The sequence below is a fragment of the Cyrtonyx montezumae genome, unplaced genomic scaffold (genome assembly GCF_038088225.1).
Source record: "Cyrtonyx montezumae isolate F1298 unplaced genomic scaffold, pur_monq_1.0 scaffold_9, whole genome shotgun sequence".
In the NCBI taxonomy this organism is placed as follows: domain Eukaryota; kingdom Metazoa; phylum Chordata; class Aves; order Galliformes; family Odontophoridae; genus Cyrtonyx; species Cyrtonyx montezumae.
The window spans coordinates 2,079,327-2,107,325 of NW_027072100.1; the positions used below are offsets into that span (position 1 = coordinate 2,079,327).

The 27,999-nt window shown below is 51.2% G+C and overlaps 2 protein-coding genes across 2 annotated transcripts; both read right to left on the reverse strand.

Moving 5' to 3' along the window:
- Positions 1–10,957: 10,957 nt before the first annotated feature.
- DYNLRB1 (dynein light chain roadblock-type 1) lies at positions 10,958–17,648 on the reverse strand (the record flags this gene model as incomplete). The annotated part of the gene is made up of 3 exons (XM_065754504.1): positions 10,958–11,054; positions 12,614–12,781; positions 17,564–17,648. Coding segments are annotated over 3 exons (297 nt in total), but the record flags the coding sequence as incomplete, so codon positions are not given.
- Positions 17,649–21,311: 3,663 nt separating this feature from the next.
- Positions 21,312–24,902, reverse strand: MANBAL (mannosidase beta like). Its single transcript, XM_065754584.1, has 5 exons — positions 24,864–24,902; positions 23,693–23,741; positions 22,963–23,061; positions 22,240–22,427; positions 21,312–21,802 (listed from the first exon to the last, which is right to left on the reverse strand). Exons 4-5 carry the CDS (start codon positions 22,387–22,389, stop codon positions 21,695–21,697), a joined length of 258 nt encoding a protein of 85 aa, XP_065610656.1. The 5' UTR covers positions 22,390–22,427; positions 22,963–23,061; positions 23,693–23,741; positions 24,864–24,902; the 3' UTR covers positions 21,312–21,694.
- Between the last annotated feature and the right edge of the window lie 3,097 nt (positions 24,903–27,999).

The window sequence follows — 27,999 nt, forward strand, 5'->3', positions numbered from 1 at the left end:
CCGCACGGTACTTGCCCTGACCTGGAAGTCCGGGACGGGGTGCATAATGCACCCCCTGTGATCCAAGCAGAGACGGTCAGAGATCTGCTCCTCCATCTGAACTGCCACAAGTCCATGGGGCCAGATGGGATCCACCCAAGGGTGCTGAGGGAGCTGGCACAGGTGATTGCCGAGCCACTTTCAGCCATCTATCAGAATTCCTGGTTATCTGGAGAGGTCCCACAAGATTGGAGGCTTGCCGATGTGACTCCCATCTACAAGAAAGGCCGTAAGGAAGACCCGGGGAACTACAGGCCTGTCAGCCTGACCTCGGTATCAGGGAAAGTTATGGAACAGATGATCTTGAGGGAGATCACACGACATGTGCATGGCAATAAAGGGATCAGACCCAGCCAGCACGGGTTCACCAGGGGCAGGTCGTGCTTGTCCAACCTCATCTCCTTCTATGACTGGGTGACCAGACAGGTAGATGAGGGAAAGGCTGTTGATGTAGTCTACCTGGACTTCAGCAAGGCCTTTGACACGGTCTCCCACAGTATTCTCCTAAGGAAACTGGCAGCCCGTGGTGTGGACAGGTTCACTCTTCTCTGGGTGGAGAACTGGCTGGAGGGCCGTGCCCAGAGGGTAGTGGTTAATGGAGTTAAGTCCAGCTGGCGTCCTGTAACGAGTGGTGTCCCCCAAGGGTCAGTTTTGGGGCCCATCTTGTTTAATATCTTTATTGATGACCTAGACGAGGGAATTGAGTGTAAGCTCAGTAAGTTTGCAGATGACACAAAGCTGGGAGGATGTGTCAAACTGCCTGAGGGTAGGGAGGCCCTTCAGAGGGATTTGGATAGGCTGAACAGCTGGGCTGAGCTCAATGGGATGAGGTTCAATAAGACCAAGTGCCGGGTCCTGCACTTTGGCGACAATAACCCCATGCAATGCTATAGGCTTGGGGCAGAATGGCTTGAAGAATGTAGAGAGGAAAAGGACCTGGGGGTGTTGGTTGATGCTCGGCTCAACATGAGCCGGCAGTGTGCCCAGGTGGCCAAGAAGGCCAACAGCATCCTGGCCTGTATTAGAAATAGTGCAGCCAGCAGGAGCAGGGAGGTGATCATCCCCCTGTACTCAGCTCTGGTACGGCCGCACCTCGAGTACTGTGTTCAGTTTTGGGCCCCTCACTACAAGAAGGACATTGAGGCCCTGGAGCGTGTTCAGAGAAGGGCAACAAAACTGGGGAGGGGTCTGGAGCACAAGTCTTATGAGGAGCGGCTGAGGGAGCTGGGATTGTTCAGTCTGGAGAAGAGGAGGCTCAGAGGAGACCTTATTGCACTCTCCCACTTCCTGAAGGGGGGTTGTGGTGAGGAGGGGGTGGGCCTCTTCTCCCTGATTTAGAAGATTTAGATTAGACCTGAGGAAGCATTTTTTTTCTGAAAGAGTGGTCAGGCACTGGAATGGCCTGCCTAGGGAGGTGGGTGAGGCACCGTCCCTAGCGCTGTTCAAGAAGCGTTTAGATGAGGTGCTAAAGGACTTAATTTAGTAGTTGGGTAGAGATAGTGATAGGAGGATGGTTGGACTAGATGATCTTATAGGTCCTTTCCAACCTTATGAACTTATGATAAGGTCACCTGCTCGGTGGACGAAGGGAAGGCAGCAGATGTCACTGCTCTGGATTCTGATAAGGCCTGAGATACAGCTCTTCATGGCACACTTTTGGATGGATTGTTCTACTGTGAGACAAATGGGTTCACACCATGCTGGGTGATGAACTGGCCCGATGGTAGAGCTCAAGGGGTAAACGGGGCCACATCTGGCTGCGTACCGTTACCAGCGGTGTTCTCTGGGGCTCAGCTCTAAGGCCAGTCCTGTCCAACATTTCTATCAACTAACCGGATACAGGCACGCATCCTCAGCGAGTCTGAGGATGGCACTGATCTGAGAGCTGCTGCCGATCCCCTGGTGGGACGACAGCCCTTGTGTCAGGATGTGGATTGATGGGAACACTGGGGAATCATCAGCGGCATCCAGTCCAGCAAAGGGAAATGCTGGGCTCTGCAGTGGGGAAGGAGCAGCTCCGCAGGAAGGGACTGGGGGCACTGGCGGCAGCAGGCTCAGCAGGAGCCAGCAGCGTGCCCTGGGAGCCAAGAGGCAAAACGTATTTTGGGGAGGATTACAGAAAGCACGACCAGCTGCTCAAAAGAGGTGATTCTTCCACGAAATTCAGCACTGGTGCAGCCTCAGCTTGAACACTGTGCGCAGCTCTGGGCTCCACAACATGAAAAGGACATTAAGGTCCTTGGAAGCGTCCCCAGGAGGACGCAGAGCAGGCAGCAGGGCGGGGAGGTGTGTGCTGAGAGGAAAGCCTGAGGGCACCGGGGCTGCTCAGTCTGGAGGCCGAGAGGCGGCCTCACTGCACACTGCAGCTCCTGAGGAGGGGGAGCACAGGGAGCTGCTGGGATCTGCCCCTGGGAACCAAGGACGGGATGCCCAGCAATGGTCCAACGCCGTGCCAGGGGTGGGTTAGACCAGATATGAAGAAAGCTGTCTTTACCATGAGGGAGGTGAAACACTGGAACAGACTTGCTAGCAAGGTTGTGGATACCCCAAACTGGCCAGTGTTTAAGAGACATCTGCATAGCACCCTTAATAATGCCCTTTAACTGCTGGTTGGCCCTCATGCTGTCAGGCAGTTGGATTTGAAGAGCTCTGCTGGTTCCTCCCAATTGAACTATCCTGTTTCAGATGCATTACACCGCCTTATCAGTTCAGCTCTCAGCTAAGTGAAACGGCTCTCAAAACATCTTTCTTGCTGACTTCCTGTATTTCGTATCGAAAAACACAAAGCATGAGAGACTGCAACCTGCTGTCAAATGCTAATTAATCATTTCTATTCTGATGAAAAGGGAACGAGGAAAGTGATTTCACATGAAAAAGCAATCTCAGGTTACTAATAACTCTTCTCCAACTGAAGACAGCAACCAAGGACAAAGTCTTTGGAAAACAAGAGAGTAGGTAACACGAATAAAAGCAGCAGGCAGAACTTCTTTCTCAGGCTCACAGCCTCTCTACCACCAAAGAAACAGGAAGCACGTTTGACAGACCGCACGACAGAAGTATCTGCTGGATGCCCTGAGGTCTGCTCTCAACCCACTTCCTCTTACCTGGAGCAACCATGATTTCATTTTTCTTGGTGCGGATGCGCAGGAACGTGAGGTCATCTTGGGGATTGATGTCTCGCACGGCGCTCCTTGCCATCATGATCAATTTCTGCATTACGCCTGCGTAGTGAAGGGCGGAGTCGTTGTCCACAGAGTTTCTGATGGGAACACCTGCAAGAAGCCACCATTGGGACAGCAAGGGTCAGTAACACAACCTCAGAACACAATCCCTCCGGGTATCGCCACGTCCAACTGTAGTATGTGTTAGGGCCAAAACGGGGGCATGGGATTAGGAGTGCCTGTTTTAAGGCTTAAAAAGCAAAAGTGTAAACAGAAATAAGACAGAAAAGTTCAGTTCGGGAACCACAGATGCAGGAGAGAATAAGCACTTACCTCTACAAGAATCAGTGAGTGGTTTACTTCTGCTTTGTCAGTTACTCACTTGAGATGTATAAACAGACAAATAAAAACACAGACAAGTATTTCAGGGGGAGAGTGGGAAGATTTGTCATGTTTTCTAGGGATTATTTCTAGGAAACACTTGGCTTAAACTGGTAATCACACAATTTTAAAAAGCTGGGCTTCACTACAGGAAAATCTTCACTAAAGAGAGATGTTAACTGCAAACAGTTCAACCACCAGTCCTCAGTAAGTTATGACCTCAAAATGCAGACCGACAGTACCTTCAGAATTAACAACAATGACTGCTTGCACTCCTGGTCGGTTCTGAATACGCCTCAGTGTTTCTTCTACCTCAGCCTGCAAAAACAGAAGCACAAATCAAAAGATCACAGCTGCTGCTCGCCTTCAACTGAAGCTTCACAACAATGGAAAGATGCACAAAGAAAGCAAAGATGCACAAAGATGATGCACGCAGCTATTGCCTGCACCGTTCCATATGCACAGCACGCTTTCGTACTACTTTCTCTACCTAACCTTTTTAGTTGGTTTCCTTCTATTATTCCTTCACTCTGGATTTCAGGGGGAAGTTTGTCACAGAGAGAGCGGTGAGGTGCTGGCACAGGCTGCCCGGAGAGGCTCAGGACGCTCCATCCATCCCTGGAGGTGCTCAAGACCAGCTTGGATGGGGCCCTGGGCAGCCTCATCTAGTACCAGATCTGGAGGCTGGCGGCCCCGCCTGTGGCAGGGGGGTGGGAATTTGATGATCCTTCCTTCCAACCCAAACATTCTACGATTCTACCATCTTTCTCAGCTCTCTTCAGTCACTTGCGATTACAATCTCGTCCAAACTTGCACCTCTCTTCTAACCTTTCCCTCTGCTCCTCACAGCCCTCCTGCAGCATCACAGATGAGCTCCTTACTGCTGGCTCACAGCAGGAAGACTTCTTAGACTGCTACAGTGCAGGCATCCAGCCAAATTTCGGTACGTGCAGATGGAATTCATGAACAAAATAGAAAAATGCACGCTCTACACCTAAGACTGCCTTCCTTACATCAAACCAACGCTACGAGGAATTAAAAACGTAAAAGCGAAAAGAAGAAGTGAACCATGCTGTCACGGATCACGCTCGGAATATACGATCGGTGTAGGGATCACTACTTTGGAAAATCCACTCCCAAGAAGAAAGAAAAACCGTGGACTGAAGGCCCACGCATTGTCCCACTGCCATCAGCCTCAGAGAGCTTGCAGACCCTCCTGCACGACAGTCATCGCAAGCAGACATCAAGCAAAATGCATCTGTGGGTTCTCTAACAGTTCTGAAATCTGCCCACCTGAGCTGCGCTTCACAACCAGTCAAACCCCTTTAAATAGGAATCTGATGCTTTTTATTCCCTGTACAGGAAGCAGAGGCACGCCACGTATTTCACATCCCTGCAAGATCTGGTACGGAACAAAGGGATCAGCCAAACTCGGGGGAAAGACTGCGCGGACGGGGGGCACCCGGCCAGCACGGCTGCATTTGTCAGGCACTGTGAGTAACCCCCTGCCCACCTCCCCCAGCTGGGAGAGCTGACTCGTGTCACGAACAAACATCCGTTCAGCCTAAGAACCACCAGCAAACGTTCCACAAGGTGCTGGAACCTAAGTAGCTCAGAGTAACACAGACCGCTGCTCCGATCACAGCACCACCTGAGCTCGTCTCAACAAAACTCAGGGTTTAGCCACTTTGACAAAGCCCTCGATTCCTTCCGACTGCTGGACTGCTTCTGAGTGGAGGGCAAGGAAAGAAAGAGGAAAACAAACAAACAAACAAACGTAAGTGCAAGGCGTGAAAGCGCGGCGGGATAAACAGGGACACAGCTCCACGTGAAGCAGCTCCCTGCCTGTTCGTAGAGGCACCTAAGCCCCACTAAGTCATCCAGCACTTAGCGCACCTCAACAAGTCTGCCTGGGTGCCAAGAAGCATCCGCGCAGAACGACACCGACTCTGAATCTCCTCCGCCCACCAGCAGGTAACCGAACACAAAGGAGGGGGAGCCGCTCCGGCAGCTCACTGCTGCCCGCAGCCGCACGCACGCGGTCCCCTCCCCGACACCTGGCCGAGCCTGTGCCCTTCACCACCCACAGAACGCCCCGTCCCGAACCCGCGCCCCGAACAAAACCTTCATCTCAACAAAAGGCCGCGTGACACAACGGACGGCGCCCGGAAACGGCTGCGCCCCGTCAAAGCTCGGGGCAGCGCCGCGGCCTTCCCCCGGACGGCTGTGGGCACACCTCGGCGCCCGGCTGCTGCCGCGCGAGCCCGTAACCGCCCCGGCCGCCCTCAGCCCGGCGGAGCGGCCCCTTCCCTTCCTTCCCCGGCGGGAGCGGCCCGCGCGCAGCACCGGACCCGCACCGAGCGCCGTAAGCTGAGGGGCGGCCCGAAGCACCGCACCGCGGCCCCACTCACCATCGCCAACCGCCGCCTCACCGCTCGCTTCCGCGCGTGCCGCGCATGCGCCGCCGGCTCCACCAATCCGCGGAACTGCGCGCGCCCCTGACGTGCGTGAAAGCAAACGTCCCTTCTGCCTTTATGACGAGAATGGCATTTCATCACAGAATCGCTGACGTTGGAAAAGACCTACAAGGTCATTCAGCCCAACCATCCACCCCTCGCCAACAGTTCTCGTGACACCGTGCTCCTCAACACGATGTCCCAACGTTCCTCGGACACCTCCGGCCTCGGTGACTCCACCTCCTCCCCGGGCAGCCCATCCCAGCGCCTGACCACTCTTCTGGAGAAGGGCTATTTCCTAACGTCCAGCCCAAACTCCCCCTGGCGCAACTTAAAGCCACTCCTTCTTGTCTTATCACGGCTGCATCAGAGGAGAGGCCGACCCCCAGAGGTCTGCAGGGATACCAGTCTGCCTCAGCAGTCTATGGGGAGTTAGGGAGCACCTTCTCATAGGAGTCATCTCAAATCTCGTTAAGGAAAAGAGGGTGACTGGGAGGAGAGGGGAAATCCCTCCACTCCATACCAAAGCGACAGCCTTTCACAGCGGGGTGACCAGTTTGCTGGGCGAGGAAACACCAGCGAACTGTGCTTCACTCCACCTCAATAAGGCTTTCAGCACTGCCTCCAACAACAGCCTCACGAGCGAGCTGATGAAGTACCAGCTATGCAATAGTTTACAGGTGCGATACCTGCTGAAACGAGTCTCCAAATAATGTTTTTCTGCTCACTGTCATCTTTATGTGTTGTGGCATTGCCAGTTGCTGAAATGACATTTGTCAGAGGTGAGATACACAATCTCTTCACGTTTCTAATTCCGTGGTAACTCTAGTTTGCTATATACGTTGTTCTAAGAGGAAAATGTGGATTCCACTAATCCTCATAAAGCAGACAGCGACGACGACACTTTCATTTTCATTTACTCCCCCAGCAATTGCTTCCAGTATTGAGATCTACAGGAAGGTGTACAGACCTCCCGATCCTGTCTGAACAGCTTCAAACACTCTGCTCTTCTACAATATGAGACTGTCTGTTTGGTCTTAACGTTTTCTAAGTGAGAAAGGCCTTCTAGCCCAGCATTTAATTCAAAAAACAAACAACAACAAAAAACAAACTAAGAATTGAGGTTATTCTGTGCAAAGTGAAAACTTAGGCTTCCTGACTTCAGGAAACTGGAACACTTAAAATTAAGACTTCTTCCAAGGTACCAGGTTACACAATCCTCTGGTATTTGCAGCGTTTAAAGGACCAAGAAGAGCACTGCAATTTGCTATTACGTAAGGACGTGCCAATCCGTAACACGGTATATTCTTCCATGTTTAGACATACACGTTCTGTGTCAAACCTCTTCCACTTTCTTTCAGAAGCACTTGTGCGGAAACGACACCGTGTATTACCTGTACTTTAAAGTACTGTGCTTTCATACATTCACTTACTAACCACACAAGGAACACTGCATTCTTCAATCGAGCAGTTTGTAAAATCAACTGTAAATACATGTAAGCTTTCCTCAACAAGTTTTAAAGCTTTCCTCCTGCTAAGATCAGTTTATACAAGTCTGGTGTTACTTTCCCCTTTCGACAGAGCAGAGATGCTCCAGGCCTCTGAGCGCCTTTGCATCCTCCTCTGGACCTGCTGCATCAACTCTGCACCCTCCTTAAACCAGGGCTGGACGCAGTACCAAGATGGGGCCTCACAGGAGCGGAGCAGAACGGGACAGTCCCCTTTCTTGCCCCTCTGCCACCTGCTCCCCCGGTCCGAGCAGCGCGTAAAGGCAAAGCAGACTCCTCCCGCCCGTAACGAGCCGATTCCCACAGCTCAGCAGCGGGTAGTCACTAGGGCTGTAACTGAGGGTCCCGTTACTTTTAACAAAGAGATTCGGAGAAGCGCTGCGGGGCTCAGCCGCTTCCCGGCTGGCAAAGCTCAGGGGCAGCAGCAGGCGGTGCTCCCGCGGACCGCGCTGCCGGGCCGGGCACAACCCCGCACGGTAACCGCGCAGCGCCGGGGATTTCCCACCGCCCGCATTCAGCGGAACGCCGCGCTCCACGCGAGCACAGAGCGAGCAGGGCCGGGGAGCGACGGGAGCAATGCACCGCGACCGCTCCCAGCGCGACCGGGGCGGTACATAGCGAAGCGGCGACCGCCCGTTCGCGGTGGGAAGGAGCTCGCCACGGCACCGCACGGCACGGCACGGCATAACATAGCACGGCACGGGACACTATGGCATCGCACGGCTCCCGGGTCCGGAGCGCCCCGGGGCGAAGCGGTCGCGCCCCGGGCGGTGCAACGATGGGAAACGCGGAGCGCTCCGCGGGTGCGCTCAGCGCCGCATTCGGGGGCTGCGAGCGGAGGGGGGGGGAGGAGGAGGAGGAGGAGAAGGCCGAGGGTCGCCCGGTACCGGTACCGGTACCGGTACCGCCCGGAGGGGCACCGCCCGACCCGCAGCACCGCGCGGCCCCGGACTTCACCTCTCCCCCCGCGCACCGCACCCAGAGGTTCCGAGGAGATCGCCCCGTCCCCCCGTCCCCCCCTCCCCCGCCGCCCGCTCACCGAAGGTGCGGCGCTGCTTGAAGGCCCGGTCCGAGGGCATGGCGGCGGCCGGGCCGGAGCGCAGGTGCCGGCAGCGGCTCCGTATGGCGCGGCTGCGCGGGACTGCGGCGGAGCGGCCGGTGACGTCACCGCGGGGCGGGCAGCGGCAGCGGGTACGGGGCGGGCGGAGGGGCCGTGACGTCTCCCGCCGAGGAGCGCCGCCGCCGCCTCTCCTGCTCCGCTCTGATGACCTCAGAGCGATCGATATCGTTTGCAGACGCAGCCTTTCAGCATCCGCTTCCGCGCCAGGAGCTGCTTTCCCCTTAACCGCCGCGTCGCTGCTGCGCTGAGCGCTGCTCCGTTCCCATCGGAGCCGCCCCCCCGGCTCGGGCTGCCCGCCGCCCATCCACGGCCTCTCGGTGAAGCACCTCCATTCGCAGCCGACCTAAACCTCCCCTCTTTTAGTTAAAGCCATCCCGCCCATAAGTACAAACACATTTTGGATGGGGAGCACTTGATGTTGTGATTTGACTCGATTTCATCCACACAGCCCAGGCTGCAGGGCTGGGCCTAATGCCACCAGCATCGTCTGCGTGCTGTGAATGGGAGACACTGCTGCTTCTCAGGGGCGCCGGACTTCTTGCACACTGTTCTGCTTCCAGCAACAGGGCACGGATGAACGACGTTCTAGTGACAGTGCAGCAGAGCATGCCGTGCTTTACACACTTCTCCATCCGGTCCCAGCTTTCCTCTTGCTCACACCAACACCTCTCTTGCCTTCTTAGCAGCATCACTGCCAAAACTCTGGGTACAAGGAGCTGTACACCAGATCCAGAAAACAGCAGGCCAGCCAGAGGTTTGCAACCGTCGGACGCACACACCGACCCAGTGGTACCAAACCTGCAGCACCAAAGCTGTACCGTAGTGACCCCAAGGGCTCCCACAAGTCTACGTTCTGCCATCTTTTGAGTGTTAGCACCTCCACTCCGCTGCCACGGCGTTATCTCAGTCAGCTAAAGAGGCCTCGGGCCTCCAGTGCTGCTGTTCACAGCCCAGAGCCTTACCCCAAACTCCTTCCACCAGCTTCTTAATGCCGTAGCTTTGGTTTGCTCTGTCCTCCCAGCAGGTGCTTCCTCCTCTGCCTTCAGAGAGGGATCCATTTCTCAAAGACAGCAAGTTAGGCCACTCTCCAACCGTAACACAAAGCAGCTTGACGCCACAGAGCTTCGAGCGCTATTCAAGCCCCCCTTTGAGTCACAGTTCTCTGCTTTCAGGCTACGAAAAAGAGCTCAGAACCACAACGCTTATTCCTCTCTTCTTCCTCAGATTGCTGTTGTCAGTAATTTTACCGCAGGAATGACCAGGCCCAGGCCCAGCCAACACAGGACCAGCAGCAAAATGTCACCCAGGCTCTTTCCTGGACTTCACTTTTCTAAAGCCACCTTAGCAAAGTCCTGCCCTGACACACATCCTTCCAGCCAGATCTTTGTCACCCTTCCAATGCTCCCCATCCAAGACACTTTTTCTGCACGATACTTAAAGAACTTTAGGTGTGTATTTACAGACCTACGTAGATGTAAACACAATGCTTTAAAAGAGAGTATGTAAACACAATGCTTTAAAAGAGAGTATTGCTCTTCACCTTGATGCACCCTATCTACAAAAAAAAGAACAACTTTGATTCAGATAGTGGAAAATTGGCAACAGCATAACGTAAACTAGGCTCTGCCCTCAGCAGCTGGATGTGACACACCAAAACCAGCTTCAAGACTCTTATCCAAGTTCCTGAATATACTCAACTCAGATTGGTACCGGCACTTTGGAATTTACACACACACACAGGGATCAGTTTCACTGGGAGCTGCCAAAAATGAAAAGAGCCAGGTATCAGATGGAAGCAGCTCGTGAACTGTGACAGCTGAGAGCTCCAACAGAGCCTCGGTGTCTGCACTCAGTCACAGCACTTCTCCCCGCTGCCTGAGACAACAGAGAGATGCAACGGGAAAATGCTGCAATGGCTGAGGCAATAGTAAGCACGCAGCACGTGTACCTCAGGGAAATCACTGTTCAGAGGTGGCAACACAGGTAAAAAGCCCTATGAGGGTTCTACTTTTTGAAGAAAAAACCCAATCATGCGAGTAATTAAACTTCTTACAAGAGCAGGAAAAACAAGACAAAAGCCATCACTGATGACACTTCTCAATTTAATGTGACCAGTAACTTATAAAACCAACTCCTGCTCCAAACGACGAGCAGTACCAAAAGAAGCCGCTCTTCCTCCGCGTGAGAAACGTGCAGGCATCGAGAACACCTACTGCTGCTCTTTCAGAACATGACAGAAGCGCACAGCACAGTTAACAGTTAACACTAGTGCTCTACTCTTCAATGTTAAATTGAAACAAAAAAGCAAGTTGGGCAAAGGGAAAAAAGCAGAGCAAGTTGGTGTATCACTCGGACGGATTCTGGATGACAATCAAGAAGTAGTCTTTATCTGGAAGGAAAAAGAAAAACAAATTATTCTTTCACTGCTGATATTTACTCACAAAGAAAAGCATTCCTGCTGCTAAATACAGGAGCTTTCAGCCTTTTTGCTTTTCGTATCTCACTGACACGCTGTAGGAACGGCTCAGTCCTGACATTCATCGCCAATGACCAAAACAGGTTTGATGTGTCGGATCACATCTGAGTCTAACAAGCTCAAGAGCCAAATTTAACACAGCCCGTGCCTAACAAGTGAGAGTAACAGACACATGGAGGAATTAACCCAAACAGGCAGTGCAAGACAGCCATCTTCCTCATCCCACAGGAGACTGCTGGGCTGAAGGGGTTCTAGCTGCATCTGTTCTGGCGCGATGGCTATTTCTCTTTTCATCTTTCACATGGAAACGAGAGGATGAACCAGCATAAAACCCCAGTCTCTCTTCCCCAAGCAGTGAAGTGGTTGAGTTCAAAATTCTTGGTGTGAGGAGGAAAAAAAAACAACACAACAGAACTGTCACCACAGACTTTTAAGAGAACAAACTTGAAGCTTCTCAGGGAGCCAGTCAGCACTGCCCCCTAGAATTCTGCTCTCCAGCCCCTAGGGGCCTGCAAGAGCTAGATGCTTGTCAAGAAATTCAGCACTGGTGCAGCCTCAGCTTGAACACTGTGCGCAGCTCTGGGCTACACAACATGAAAAGGACATTAAGGTCCTTGGAAGCGTCCCCAGGAGGACGCAGAGCAGGCAGCAGGGCGGGGAGGTGTGTGCTGAGAGGAAAGCCTGAGGGCACCGGGGCTGCTCAGTCTGGAGGCCGAGAGGCGGCCTCACTGCACACTGCAGCTCCTGAGGAGGGGGAGCACAGGGAGCTGCTGGGATCTGCCCCTGGGAACCAAGGACGGGATGCCCAGCAGTGGTCCAACGCCGTGCCAGGTTAGACCAGATAATAAGAAAGCTGTCTTTACCATGAGGGAGGTGAAACACTGGAACAGACTTCCTAGCAAGGTTGTGGATACCCCAAACTGGCCAGTGTTTAAGAGACATCTGCATAGCACCCTTAATAATGCCCTTTAACTGCTGGTTGGCCCTCAAGCTGTCAGGCAGTTGGACTTGAAGAGCTCTGCCGGTTCCTCCCAATTGAACTATCCTGTTTCAGATGCATTACACCGCCTTATCAGTTCAGCTCTCAGCTAAGTGAAACGGCTCTCAAAACATCTTTCTTGCTGACTTCCTGTATTTCGTATCGAAAAACACAAAGCATGAGAGACTGCAACCTGCTGTCAAATGCTAATTAATCATTTCTATTCCGATGAAAATGAAACGAGGAAAGTGATTTCGCATGAAAAAGCAATCTCAGGTTACTAATAAAAGTCTCCAACTGAAGACAGCAACCAAGGACAAAGTCTTTGGAAAACAAGAGAGTAGGTAACACGAATAAAAGCAGCAGGCAGAACTTCTTTCTCAGGCTCACAGCCTCTCTACCACCAAAGAAACAGGAAGCACGTTTGACAGACCGCACGACAGAAGTATCTGCTGGATGCCCTGAGGTCTGCTCTCAACCCACTTCCTCTTACCTGGAGCAACCATGATTTCATTTTTCTTGGAGCGGATGCGCAGGAACGTGAGGTCGTTCTGGGGATCGATGTCTTGCACAGTGCTCCTTGCCTTCATGATCAAGCTCTGCATTAGGCCTGCGTAGTGAACGGTTGTGGCGTTGTCCATGGTGGTTTTGATGGGAATACCTGCAAGAAGCCACCATTGGGACAGCAAGGGTCAGTAACTGTAAGGTGAATAATTCGCAAGGATGGTACTTCAAAAACAAATAGTATAGATGATGGTATATTTGAGTAGGTCTATATAGACAGTACACAAGTAATACGCAAAAGAAGATGGCTCACCTTTAAGATGACAAGGCTCGCAGGGGACTCCACGTGGGAGGGATCTCCAAGAAGGGATCCTTCCTTGGTGGTTGTCAGCCCTTAAATGGGGTTTGGGAGAGGTGGAGCCGCACCATTGTGGTCCTACCTGCACCTTCCAGGGCCATTTTATTTTATTGGTACCTGGTTTTAGGTCCTCAGGGGCAGGGAGCAGAAGATTGTTCTCACGGCCAATCTGAGGTCTCACCTCATTATCGGTGCCCGTAATTTGGATCCTAAGTGGGGAGGCCCATGTTGTCTGTAACATTTTCAAGGCACTGGGTCTGCCGTCTCTAGGTCTTTCATTCAGGTCCCGCAGGGTCTCGTGGAGTCTCTTGGTCCACCCCTGTAGGGACTGAGAGTCTGTCTTCAGGGCAGCCTTGAGAATACCACTGTGAAGTTCAATAAGGCCTGCCCTCATTGGATTATATGGCAGGTGGAATTGCCACTCAATATTATTCTCTTCTGCCCAGCGTTGTATCACTGCACCCGTGAAATGACTTCCTTGGTGGCTCTCGATGACTTGTGGTGTCCCGTAGGCAGCCATCAACCTTGCAAGTGCCTTTAGAGTGTATGCCTGGTTGGCTTTTGGTACTGGATAGGCCCGCATTAGCCCACTCACGGTGTCGACACAGGTTAGGGCATATCTTTCCCCCTCAGATCGAGGGAGGGGCCCAATATAATCAACCTGCCACCTCTGTAGAGGATTGTGTCCTCTAGCAAGATGGGCTGTCGTTTCAGGCAACGACCTCGGTCTTATCTTAGAGCAGGCGTCACAGTCTCGGCATGCTTGAGCGATGTCCGATAGTTGTACGGGCAGTCCCCACGCTTTAGCGGCTGCCCACATGGTCTTCTGCCCAGCACGCCGCAACTTTTGATGTAGCCAGTGAGCGATATTCTCAGATGGCGAGTTCTCAACCCATCTAACTTGGGCCAGTGTGTCGGCTTCATCATTTCCTGGTGACTGTAGGGGTTGATGACCAGAAACATGGTAGACACGCACAGTTCTGTGTTTGACTGCATTCCATATGTCTAACCACATATCTTTGCCCCAGATCGGTCGGGAGTGGATAGTCCAGTCCTGGGTGGCCCACTGTGCAATCCAAAGAGTGAGCCCCCGATACACAGCCCAACTAGCTGTGCAAATATTCAGGATACCATCACCAGGTTCTTTGGATATAACCATCCACACCGCCCGCAGCTCTGCCCACTGGCTGCTCTGACCATCCCCCTCTTCAAACCAGATTGTGTCTGTGGCAGAATGGTACGCTACTGCTCTCCACTTACTTGGGTTGCCCTTGCTGGACCCATCTGTGTACCAGGCATGAAGATGGGATATTTTCCTTCCTGGACGGGACTCTTCTGTGGCAGAGCAACCAAAGTTTGTTTCGGTGCATCACTGTGATACATTACTGGACCTAGAATCTTCTGGAACTCTTCTTTCAACGGTGAGGAAGACAGACTACTCCTCTGACTGAGATAAGCGACCCATCGTGCCACCGTCTGTGCCAGGGCCACCCCCGTCTTAGGAAGGTGGGTCAGATCTCTTACCCACCCCTGGATTGGCAGTGTAGTCTTCACTATAACTTCGGCCGTTTGGGTTATTGGCTCTACCGCTTGTAATGCGGAATAGGCAGCCAATAACTGGTTTTCAATCATACTATATCTTTCCTCTGCTCCATGCCACACCTGAGACCAAAATCCAATGGGGGTCCAAATAGAACTCGGACGTTGTCACAGGCCCCAGCCAAAGCCATCTTGAGTTACGTGAACATCTAGCTCAGCTGGGAGGGTAGGATCAAATATACCCAGTGCCTGGGCTTGTTTAACCGCCTGTTTCGCCTTTTGGAAAGCATCCTGTTCTGTTCTCCCCCAATCCCATAATTGGCCCTTTTTGGTAAGTCTATATAAAGGTCTCAGCAGCTGCGCCAAATGAGGTATAAAGGAACGCCAATATCCCAATATACCCAGGAATTCCTGCAGCTGCTTTGGTGTTGTAGGGACTGGAAATGCCTGAACCTTATCTATGACGGCATTAGGTAACACTTTGGTCTTTCCTGACCAGACTACCCACAGAAATTTTACGGACAGTCCTGGACCTTGCACTTTTTGAGGGTTGATAGCCCATCCTCTTTCACTTAGGTAGGCAGTTAATGAATCTGCCGCCTCCCCTACTGCTTCCAGTGAGTCGGATGTTAACAGGAGGTCATCAATATAGTGGTATAGGTTTACATTGTTCGCTTTTCTCCAATCAGCCAGGTCACGTGCCACCAAATTATGACAGTATGTTGGTGAGTGCACGTACCCCTGTGGCAGGACCTGAAAGAACCACTGCCTGCCTCCCCACATAAATGCAAACTGATCTTGTGATTCTTTAGCAATAGGTATGCTAAAAAACGCATTTGCTAAATCCAGGACACAATGGTAGGTTTTGATTTCCCTACTAAGGGCGTCCATTAAGGAGGCAATATTGGGTATGGCTGCATGGATGGGTGGCGTGACCTTATTCAGTTTCCTATAAACCACTGCCATTCTCCATGTTCCATCCGACTTCCGTACTGGCCATATGGGGGAATTATATGGGCTGTGTGCAGGTCTTATAATACCTACTTTCTCTAATTCCTGCACTGTCTTTGATATTTCTTCTTGCCCCCCCAGGAGTCTGTACTGTCTTACATTAGTAATCCGGCATGGTTTTGGCAAACAAATGGGCTCATGTTTCGCATGGCCTCTCAATATTGTCCATATTGCCCGGATTCTAATGTACCTCTGCCGTAGTCTGAACTCTCCCACAGTTGTCTGGAGAGCCAGACCCCATAGAATGTCTGTGCCCAGGATATATTCTGGAATTGGGGCAATCGACACCTTATACTCCTGGGGCGGGAGACGCCCAACCTCCAATTTCAACCACGTTTGGGTGACTGGAATAGTCTGTCCCCCAAACCCACCAATCATCACTCTATTACCCTTAAATTTTGCTAGGTCTCCATATATTATTGACGTTTCTGCGCCGGTATCCACTAGAGCCATCACCTTATGCACATTTGTCCTAGACCAGAATATTGCTAATTCTACATAGGGTCTCCGGTCACATCTGGAGACCCTTAGAAGACCAATGTTTTTCATTAATCCATGAACTTTGCCAGATCCAAATCTTTTGCCACAGGTGGCTCAGGCACTGTAGCCCGCGACACCTGCGGATGTTTTTTCCTTCTGTTTGTTATTATAAAGTCAGCCAGATTCCAGGTTGTTGTCGGTGTTTCTTGTATAATTCGTACTCCCGATTTTCTGGGAGCACTCTGAAATTTTAGGTCATTTTTAAGCTGTTTCCACAGCTGTAACAAAACAAGGTTGGGTTGCCCATCAATTTTGGTAAATGCAACCCCAGCCCGTATGAGGTCTTTAAACAAGGTCCTCCGGGATACCCGTACGGGGCCTGATCGGGGTATCCGTGGAGCAGGCTTTTTAGTTTTAATAGGGAAGGCCTCAGCGTCTTCCACTACACGAACATTGCGCCTGGTTCTTACGCGCTCCGTCTCCCCCAAGTCTGCCACTAACTGGGCTGCCTGCTGTACTATGGCCTCTGATGCCACCAACGGATTTAATATGGAAACTAACATCCCGTATAGGTGGGAGGGGGCCTGCTGCAGTATCAGATCTCTCATGCCCGCTGTAAATTTCTCTGTATCGGGGCTTTCAAAAGTGTCCACGTACATGCCTCCCTCATACCCAGTTCTCTGATGTAGGTCTGGAGGTCCTCTACAGAGGACCACAAACCGGTGTTGAGGGGAGTATCTGTTTTGTTAGGTGGCACGCTGCCATCAACCAATCTGTAACAGAATGGTTTTCATCATTGTAGTGGACGGCTGCATATAACCTTTGCCTCAAGGCCGGGTTTATTGTCATGGATGCTAATTTTGACATCTCCATCCCATTCACTAAAACTTTCAGCTCCTGCATCCCATAACCTTAGGAGCCATGATGCTATGCTTTCCCTTGGTTTTTGATGGAACCGCTGTACTAGGTCCATCAACTCATTAGCTGTATATGGATGAGCGGTCACATGGAGGCAGGTTTCAGCAGGGGGCCATTGGTCAGGAGGCACCCCTGCTGGTCTATCCTGTACCTTTTTTGTTTTTTGAGTTATAATAGGCCGAATCTCGAATGGGTCCATCATAAATGGAGTTTTGAGATCTGCCTTAGAGATCTTGTTTACTGAAATATCTGTCTGTTTATTCTGATTTTTGGATGTCCTCTACTGATATACTCCGTATTTGTCTCGTGGAGACATTTAGGCCAGGCTTTTTGGTTGTTAATGTACCCAGCTGCTGCTCAAGTTTCTCAATACGCTCTCCTAATTGATTTTCAGTTTCCATATTAACATTTGCAGCATCTAATTTAAGTATGGCCATTACTAAAGGCCAGGCTGCTGCAGAGGCAGCTAAGGATTATTTGCTAGGAAACACTTGGCTTAAACTGGTAATCACACAATTTTAAAAAGCTGGGCTTCACTACAGGAAAATCTTCACTAAAGAGAGATGTTAACTGCAAACAGTACAACCACCAGTACTCAGTAAGTTATGACCTCAAAAAGCAGACCAACAGTACCTTCAGAATTAACAACAATGATTCCTTGCACTCCTTTTTGGCTCTGAATTCGCTTCAGTGTTTCTTCTACCTCAGCCTGCAAAAACAGAAGCACAAATCAAAAGATCACAGCTGCTGCTCGCCTTCAACTGAAGCTTCACAACAATGGAAAGATGCACAAAGAAAGCAAAGATGCACAAAGATGATGCACGCAGCTATTGCCTGCACCGTTCCATATGCACAGCACGCTTTCGTACTACTTTCTCTACCTAACCTTTTTAGTTGGTTTCCTTCTATTATTCCTTCACTCTGGATTTCAGGGGGAAGTTTGTCACAGAGAGAGCGGTGAGGTGCTGGCACAGGCTGCCCAGAGAGGCTCAGGACGCTCCATCCATCCCTGGAGGTGCTCAAGACCAGCTTGGATGGGGCCCTGGGCAGCCTCATCTAGTACCAGATCTGGAGGCTGGCGGCCCCGCCTGTGGCAGGGGGGTGGGAATTTGATGATCCTTCCTTCCAACCCAAACATTCTACGATTCTACCATCTTTCTCAGCTCTCTTCAGTCACTTGCGATTACAGTCTCGTCCAAACTTGCACCTCTCTTCTAACCTTTCCCTCTGCTCCTCACAGCCCTCCTGCAGCATCACAGATGAGCTCCTTACTGCTGGCTCACAGCAGGAAGACTTCTTAGACTGCTACAGTGCAGGCATCCAGCCAAATTTCGGTACGTGCAGATGGAATTCATGAACAAAATAGAAAAATGCACGCTCTACACCTAAGACTGCCTTCCTTACATCAAACCAACGCTACGAGGAATTAAAAACGTAAAAGTGAAAAGAAGAAGTGAACCATGCTGTCACGGATCACGCTCGGAATATACGATCGGTGTAGGGATCACTACTTTGGAAAATCCACTCCCAAGAAGAAAGAAAAACCGTGGACTGAAGGCCCACGCATTGTCCCACTGCCATCAGCCTCAGAGAGCTTGCAGACCCTCCTGCACGACAGTCATCGCAAGCAGACATCAAGCAAAATGCATCTGTGGGTTCTCTAACAGTTCTGAAATCTGCCCACCTGAGCTGCGCTTCACAACCAGTCAAACCCCTTTAAATAGGAATCTGATGCTTTTTATTCCCCGTACAGGAAGCAGAGGCACGCCACGTATTTCACATCCCTGCAAGATCTGGTACGGAACAAAGGGATCAGCCAAACTCGGGGGAAAGACTGCGCGGACGGGGGGCACCCGGCCAGCACGGCTGCATTTGTCAGGCACTGTGAGTAACCCCCTGCCCACCTCCCCCAGCTGGGAGAGCTGACTCGTGTCACGAACAAACATCCGTTCAGCCTAAGAACCACCAGCAAACGTTCCACAAGGTGCTGGAACCTAAGTAGCTCAGAGTAACACAGACCGCTGCTCCGATCACAGCACCACCTGAGCTCGTCTCAACAAAACTCAGGGTTTAGCCACTTTGACAAAGCCCTCGATTCCTTCCGACTGCTGGACTGCTTCTGAGTGGAGGGCAAGGAAAGAAAGAGGAAAACAAACAAACAAACAAACGTAAGTGCAAGGCGTGAAAGCGCGGCGGGATAAACAGGGACACAGCTCCACGTGAAGCAGCTCCCTGCCTGTTCGTAGAGGCACCTAAGCCCCACTAAGTCATCCAGCACTTAGCGCACCTCAACAAGTCTGCCTGGGTGCCAAGAAGCATCCGCGCAGAACGACACCGACTCTGAATCTCCTCCGCCCACCAGCAGGTAACCGAACACAAAGGAGGGGGAGCCGCTCCGGCAGCTCACTGCTGCCCGCAGCCGCACGCACGCGGTCCCCTCCCCGACACCTGGCCGAGCCTGTGCCCTTCACCACCCACAGAACGCCCCGTCCCGAACCCGCGCCCCGAACAAAACCTTCATCTCAACAAAAGGCCGCGTGACACAACGGACGGCGCCCGGAAACGGCTGCGCCCCGTCAAAGCTCGGGGCAGCGCCGCGGCCTTCCCCCGGACGGCTGTGGGCACACCTCGGCGCCCGGCTGCTGCCGCGCGAGCCCGTAACCGCCCCGGCCGCCCTCAGCCCGGCGGAGCGGCCCCTTCCCTTCCTTCCCCGGCGGGAGCGGCCCGCGCGCAGCACCGGACCCGCACCGAGCGCCGTAAGCTGAGGGGCGGCCCGAAGCACCGCACCGCGGCCCCACTCACCATCGCCAACCGCCGCCTCACCGCTCGCTTCCGCGCGTGCCGCGCATGCGCCGCCGGCTCCACCAATCCGCGGAACTGCGCGCGCCCCTGACGTGCGTGAAAGCAAACGTCCCTTCTGCCTTTATGACGAGAATGGCATTTCATCACAGAATCGCTGACGTTGGAAAAGACCTACAAGGTCATTCAGCCCAACCATCCACCCCTCGCCAACAGTTCTCGTGACACCGTGCTCCTCAACACGATGTCCCAACGTTCCTCGGACACCTCCGGCCTCGGTGACTCCACCTCCTCCCCGGGCAGCCCATCCCAGCGCCTGACCACTCTTCTGGAGAAGGGCTATTTCCTAACGTCCAGCCCAAACTCCCCCTGGCGCAACTTAAAGCCACTCCTTCTTGTCTTATCACGGCTGCATCAGAGGAGAGGCCGACCCCCAGAGGTCTGCAGGGATACCAGTCTGCCTCAGCAGTCTATGGGGAGTTAGGGAGCACCTTCTCATAGGAGTCATCTCAAATCTCGTTAAGGAAAAGAGGGTGACTGGGAGGAGAGGGGAAATCCCTCCACTCCATACCAAAGCGACAGCCTTTCACAGCGGGGTGACCAGTTTGCTGGGCGAGGAAACACCAGCGAACTGTGCTTCACTCCACCTCAATAAGGCTTTCAGCACTCCCTCCAACAACAGCCTCACGAGCAAGCTGATGAAGTACCAGCTAAATTAGAGCGCTGTGGGACAGGCTGAAAAGTGGCAGAACTGCCAGACACAGAAGGCTGTGAACAGCAGCACAGTGCTCAGCTGGAGACAGTTAGTAGTGGGATGCCTGTGACTCAACCCAGTATAGTTTAGCTGGTGCACCAGAGACCTGGCAATGCAGCAGAACACGACCTCAGGAAGTCTGCTGATACAGGAGGTGGTCATGGTATAAGGGACAGGCTCCTGGAGCTGTTGGTGGAAGGGTGGGGAAGCTGTTATTCCTGGCTCAGGAATGTGCTCTCACAGCACTGTCTCCATACACGTGGCGCTGGTGCTAATGCCGTTGGAGCTGAAGTAGCACAGCACAACTCGGTGCCTTCCCATCTCCGTGCTGAGCTCAGGGCCTGAGTCCTGTTCACCTGCAGCCCTCTTGCTGCCCTCTCCTCCTGCTGCACTCTGTGCGCTGCTCTTCGCACCATCCCACCCACACTTGAGTTCCTTGTGGCTCAAGGGTTGGCTGATGTGCAGGCCACTGCTGCTCGGGTGCAGCTCGGTTCCCCAGCAACTATCAGTACATTGGAAAGCTGGAAAAGCCATCAGGGAAGACAAACTCAAGGGGCTTGGTGCGGTGACACCTTCCTCCTGGGCTGCTTCCTCTCCTTTTCTTTACTATCAGTCCTTGTAGAGCACAGTGGTGCTCACAGTCTTTCATAGCAGTCACAGTTTGGCTGAAAGGCCACGACTTGGGAGGACCAACAATGAAAGATGGGAAAAGCAGCTGAATTTCAAAGGAGAGACGTGAAGCTGACGAGTTCATCGCCCTGCAATTTCCAGCCCAGGCAAGGGATATCTGACCAGCTACTGAAAGAGGCAACATCATCTTTAAAAAGTTACTTTTGTTTTATTTGAAACAAAGGTATTTTGGTTGTATTTAGTATGTATTTTAACAGAAAACAAAATACGTGGAATACTGGTAATTACCAAAGACATACTATAAGTTCAGCTAATAAACATTTTGAAACAGGTATCAAGCTGTTAGGAACCAACTGCAAACAGAGCACAATCCCACCTCCCTCCCCAAAAATGAAATCCAGGATTTAGCAATGAGTCATTCAGCCCCTAGTCAGACAGAAGGAGAAGCATGACTGTGGCTGTGTCACAAGGAAAGCACGGCAATGCCAGAAAACCAGATGATACAGGCAGTTGCCTTTGGTGCCATCTCTGATGAAGCATTACGGGTGATTCTTCCATCCCTTGTGGCTTACCAGTCAAGCCTATCGTTTCTTTTTGCTTTCTTTCTTGGGTTTCTTACTTATCTGCGCAGCACTTGCCTTTGATTTCTTCACTGTCTCCCAAGTCTGAGACTCAAAACTGTCCGAGTCCTACAAGAATCAATTCAGAAACAGTCAGGGAACTTTTTAACAATTGGCTGACAGCTCCCTTTGTGAGCTCAGGTCACCTGCCTGGGCAGGTTTGGGTGCCAGTATGGAAACTGCCCTCCTGACATTAGGGCATACTAGAAACTCCACCTGCATCTTGTTTCCAAAAATCCCGTGTAAAATGGAGTGTGAAGTCATTTCCTGCAAAGCACTCTCTGCAAAGAGGGACTCTGCCTGGCAGTTCATAGGGCAGCAGGATGATAAAATGAGCTTGGACTTAAAGACTTTCTGTGTGCCATCAGGAACAGCACGCACACAGATGGAAGGACAGAACAGACTACGGCACTGTCATCACTGCTGGGCAGCCTACCATAGGCAACAGCTACAAAACGTTCCCTTCCCTCGTATTTTCTGTACCAATCTCAGAGATCACTACTTACTGTCTTGTGGGACTTTGAGACTGGCAGGATTATGGCTAACACACAGATAAGCTGGAAAATAGCTCCAAAGAAGAGTCCGTAGTGCAGCACATTCTCCATCAGCGTGGGCTCAGGGATCTCAGGTGGGGAGAAATGCAGTTCAGCAGCCATAGTGCAGACAGCTCGCTGCTCTGCTGCTCACAAGGAGGCTGCTTTCCACAAGAGGGAAAAAGGAGTCAGCATTTCTATCACGCATTCTGGTGTTACGTTCTGATAGGAAAAAATTACAGGCCAACTTAGAGAGGTATTTTGAAGATATCCTTGGTCTTCTGACCCAATAACAAAGAAGCACATGAAACTTGCATTTTTGCTGTCTTTTACCACCTGCCTAGGAATAGAGCCCTCAGGCTTGAGCAGTGGTCCACTTGCAGGTAAAGGGAAGATAAACAAAATGGACATAAAACAAGGGAAAAAGTTTAACAGACAAGAATAAATTTATCCCTAAGGTTGATCTCACATTCATGACACCTGTTTTATTAATAATTCGTGACAATATTATTAATAATATTTAAAATTAATGTCATGAATTTTCACATTCCTTGAGCATGTATTCATGGCTTTGCTGTTAGGACAACAACAACTGATGAAATAAAGCATGCAGAAAGTGGACCTCTTGAAGACAGTGGCACGAGCTGTGCTCAAACAACACTGCTTGAGCACACGGTTACAGTACAGCGTGCGTACCTTGCAGTGCTCACACAGGAAGTGTGGGATACAGCTATACACTGCTCTCCTGAGTCCCAGCTCAATTTCTAAGCCACTCAGACTCCGTTCCTCGATATTCTGCAACGGAAGAGTCACAAGACAGAAAGTTAATTAATTGGAGATACCATCAGACATCTGGCTGCCACGAGCAAGCCAACAAGGGAATTTTTGGGGGCTGGGACATGCAGCACAACGGCACGCTGAGGGATCTGCTGAGGTCAGCGCAAAGAAGAGGAGGCTCCCAAGTGGACCTGACCTAGCCTGCCTCCTGGGAGAAAGAAGTTCTGGCTTCCATCTTAGCATCTAGCGCTTCTTCTTCCGTGTCAGGTTTGGGGATTCAACCACTAACTACAATAAATACATCCAACAGACTTTTGGTTAAATTAATTCTGATTAAATTCACAATCTGCACACAGCTGGAATATACACGGGGCTGTGAAGGCTCACTGATCCTCAGTGGGGACCCAAAGACAGAACCACGCCAACAAAGCAGGCAGAAATGCTCCTGACTGCTTGCACTTCTAAAATCTGCCTCTCCCTCCCTCCAGTCTCCTAAGGCAGCCATTTCCAAGCAGCAAACAGAATCACAGAAAACTTTAACCCTGAGTCGTCCTGGTAAGGGAAATCCAGATGAAGCACACCTTTACAAACCTTCATTCATGCCCACTCCCTCAAGAAAAGCATGGAGGTATGTTGCTTCATTCCTCACCTGGGGTTTTCTTGGTCCAAATTCCTGCGGGTAGTCCTCAATCAGACACCTGAAACACCAACAAGAAAACAACAAAAAAATCAGAAAAGGGAACAGAGACGTGCACAATGAAAACACAGAATGCCCTCCTCAGATTCCACAAGTCACCTTTCCTTTCCCTGCTTCTGTTTCGGGCACGCGAGCAGCACCAAGAGCTATTGTGCAGTCTGCCAGCAGCCTACCTGGCCCTCCACTTTCCCCAACAGCTTCTGCCGGAAGCTCAGGGATGTCACAGCACACTGCCTCTGCATTCTGCATGAAGACTGCTCGTTCTGCTGATATCAGCGCAGCCCAACTAAAGCAAGAAAAAGCGTCCCCACTCCAGAAAGGCTCCAGATCTGCACCCTGGGGTCAGTCTAAGCAATCCAGCTGGATGAAGTTCAACATTTTAAGCGCTGGCTGCACTGACCTGAAGTCAGCACCACTAGGGCTGTATTCGCACCTCCTGCTCTGAGTAAGCTGTCCCCCTTCCCCCGCAGCAACTGCGGAAATTGCCCCTGCCCACACGCCTTGCTGTGTGTCAGGAACACGCCGGTAGGAGGAGGCAAAAAACCAGCTGGGCAGCACAGCACACGCTGGTGACTGCTAACTGTGCCTTGTCGCTGTCGGGACTTTACTGCTACGGGCAGACAAAAGGAAGGGACGTCTTCCTGCAGCACAGCCAGAGCCGCACCATGGGGCGGGCTGAGGCTCTGCCGCCTTACACCACACGAAGACGACGCGGCTGTTCTCCTTGGTGCAGGATCGGGCCCCGCGTCCTCTCAGCGTCGGGGCCGTAAGCAAAACTCCCCGGAGCGACGCCAAAAGCAAAACTTTCTCTCTGTCGTAGCCCTAGCGCTTCCCCGCCAGCATCCCCAGCGCAGATAACGCAGGACGACAGCAAGCGAGACGCCAGCTTCCCCTCGGCGCACAGAGGAAGGGCGGCGGCACCAGCGCACAGCACGAGAGCTCCCACCGCAGCACGGAGGAGGGGGAGGGGCTGCCACCGCCCCTCTCACGGCGGCAGCGGCGCCGCACGGAAACCGGCCCGGGCCGCGCTCCCGGCTCCTCCCCCGGGAGCCCTTCGGCGCCCCCGGACCGAGAGCCCCGAGCCCGTTCCCGGGACAGAGCCCGCCCCCCACGGGCCGCTCACCGCCCGCCGCCGCCACGCCGCGCTGCCCCGGAAGTGCTCTCCGCCGGCGGGAAGCACTTCCTGCCCGCCCCTAGCAACCGCCTGCGGCGCCTCGTTGCTAAGGGCGGCCTGAGACTGTCGGATTCCTTCGGGGGGCGCCGGGGCCGCGGCACTTCTTCCCCTTCCATCCCCCCCTTCCCTTCCTTGCCTGCCCGCACTCAGCTCTGACGCGGAGACGCCTCGAGAATATCGGCTATCGCACACGAAATACCCCGCGCTGGGGTGCGCTGCTTTGCGCTGTTGAAAGACTCGGAGCCCTCCTGCCCTCTCCCAGCCCTGAAGCCGCAGTGCTGCCCGGCTTCACGCCCCGGCCATCACAGTACCACAGCACAGCGCCGGCAAACAGGAGCAGGGCTCGGCCCAACGGGCGCCAAGCTGCGGCCCCATGAGGCAGGAACAGCAGCTCCCAGGAGCACGGGAAGAATTCATTTCCACACCGGTGCCTGCTGACACAAAGAGGAATAACAACAGGACTGCCATCTCTTGGAGTAGTTTTATAAAAGTATTTGACTTACTGAGATACTGTTACAGTTACCTGAGTATTTGAAATTACAATACAAGGACATTTCCACAAGGAATTTCAGTACAGTATTTTACAATCCAGTGCTGCTGATCCCAGTTTCGGTACTATTCCACGACAGCACACGTACACAGACAATGATTCTTGAAGAAAAGTAAAGATGCCACAAGAAGAGGGGGCTGGACATCCCAACAGAACATGGAGCTGAAATTTCAATCACATAATAATTATGCAAACAAAAGATTTAACAGGCTTTTGTTTTGTTTTACTTGGAGTATTGTTTTTGCTGTTGTTGTTTTTCCTGGAACAGGAGCAAATGCACCAAGAAGTAATCCAATACCAGACCACATGGAGTCGTGATGCATTCACTGCACAATTTCACACACAAACATTTCCTGAGCTGCCTGGAACAGTAAGGCGCTGACAATTCTCGGGTCGGCAGCTCAGCGTTTCATTCAGTTTCTCCTGACTCTGTCATAAGGCATAATTCTAAATAAAAGTCATTCGAATGCTTGAAAATTAGGATTAATTGGCAGTTACACAGGAATATATTATTTGTTATACGGTATCAGTTGGCGCAGCTCAGGCTGCTCAAGCAGGGAAGTAGTGGGACACAGATTCCTTAATCTCTGCTCACGGTCCAATCTCACTGGGGATATCAGGCACCGTGGGGTTTCCCACGTGATGTTTCCACCACATCCCCTTGAACAACAGAAAAGTGCACCAGTGGTTCACATTAACAACCTTTCATTTCTACATGACACGCTATAGAAAAATTAACAGACTTGTTAGCTTACAAAGGAAAATGTCCAAGTAAACTTTACTTCAGACATGAGAAACGCTGCCAATTCAGCACACTGGTAGATTTGCTTGAATTTTTGGCCAAATACAACGTTTCACAGATTTTTTTTTTCCTGACTGAGCGTTTACAGTATTTTAAAATCACATCTGGTGCTTGGGATATCCAGCCCCCTTTCCCCATCCTAATACAGCAGGAAAGACACAAACATGCCACTTAAATTAAAGAAGGAAAAAATGGAGGAAGTGGAATCCCGGACTGCAAAAATATATACAAGCGTTTACCTTTTTCCTGAACTAAACATGTCAACCATAAAAATATTCAACAGCCACACCCTATAGAACTAGGGCTAAGGCTATTTCAATTATAACTATTCTTTATTTTAAAAATATAGGGCTGAAAGCCTTTTGGGTGATATTTATACATTAACAACGTTTCTAGGCTCCCTACATCAATCATAAAGCATTAGGCAGAACACAAACTATTTTTTGTAGCTTAATCTTGAATTACCTTGTTTAATTCAATCTCTCTCGTAAAGATGTTAGATAACTAGATTTCATGGTAAGAATTAACAGAAACAGAATATTGATAAGGCTTTTTTCTTCTCATGAGCTGTATATGGTAAAATTCCTATCCGATGTTTTGAAATCAGCAGATTTTCCTCCTGGTAAAACTGAAGCAAGGTGAGCTTTCACCCTCAGTGAAAAAAGAGGAGAATCTGTGTCTCATCAGAAACTCTTTCTCACTGCTCTTGTTAGAAGACGCATGACAGAAAGAGGCATTCCCTCTAAGGTCCTCTCACTCTTCTTTCCACTTCAGCATGTATCACTTGGACTTGAACAACTCCTGAAGCCAGTTTACACTGTTATGTCTTGGTTCTCACTAGGCCTGAATCCATTTCTCCCTCCTGTAGTTTAGACAGAAGGGACGGCAGGAAGGAAATTCTCTGTTCAAGACTGGAAGTCTGGTTTTAGTTTCCCATTGTCCTGTTCCAGCTCCATCACACAGAAGTCTCTTCAAAACAGCTGCTGCCCCAACGCTGGCAGCTTCAGCTACGCTACAATTTGTGCTTCATTAAGTGTCACGTTTCCAACTACGGCTAACAGCTGGACTCACAGAAGAGTACTTACCTCCCTTCAGTTAAGGAAAGAGCTGACCATTCCTGAAAAGTGCATTCAGTCTAAAGGAGCAAGAAAATGTCTCTGTAAACCAGAAGAGAACTGAATATTAACAGATTCTAAAAAGAAGTAAAAGATATTACTGATCCAGTAAGAGCTCATCACAAAAGTTACTAGCTATGTAAGCAGCTTAAGGGGACCTAGCACAGAAACCTTCCCCATAAACTTGTTCTCATCTGTAAAGAACTATTTTCTGATGCTCCAATAGGTCAAGTCTGGAATCCAGGCATGAACTTTCAAGTCCTCTGAGTCTTAGCCAATATTGCGTTAACAGTTCATCACCAAAAATGATAAGCATTATCATCTTTAAAATCCAGTCATTTTGTACCTCTTCCTGAGAAACCAATAAAGTCTTCAGAGAAAACTGACTGCAGTGTGGAAGAATAACACGAGTATAATGTCCATTCAGGCTTCCAACAAGAAACATCAGTCTGCAAACAGGAATCTAAATGGAATCAGTGCAATCCCAGGCAGTCTTGTCTTTTGCAAAACAAGAGAAGAACCACAGTGTTAACAGTTTTAAAAGTTAGGTATTACACAGAAAAAGATCAGAGCTCCTCGGAGGGCACAAGCAAATGTTCCAGCAGCTTTGGGCAGACG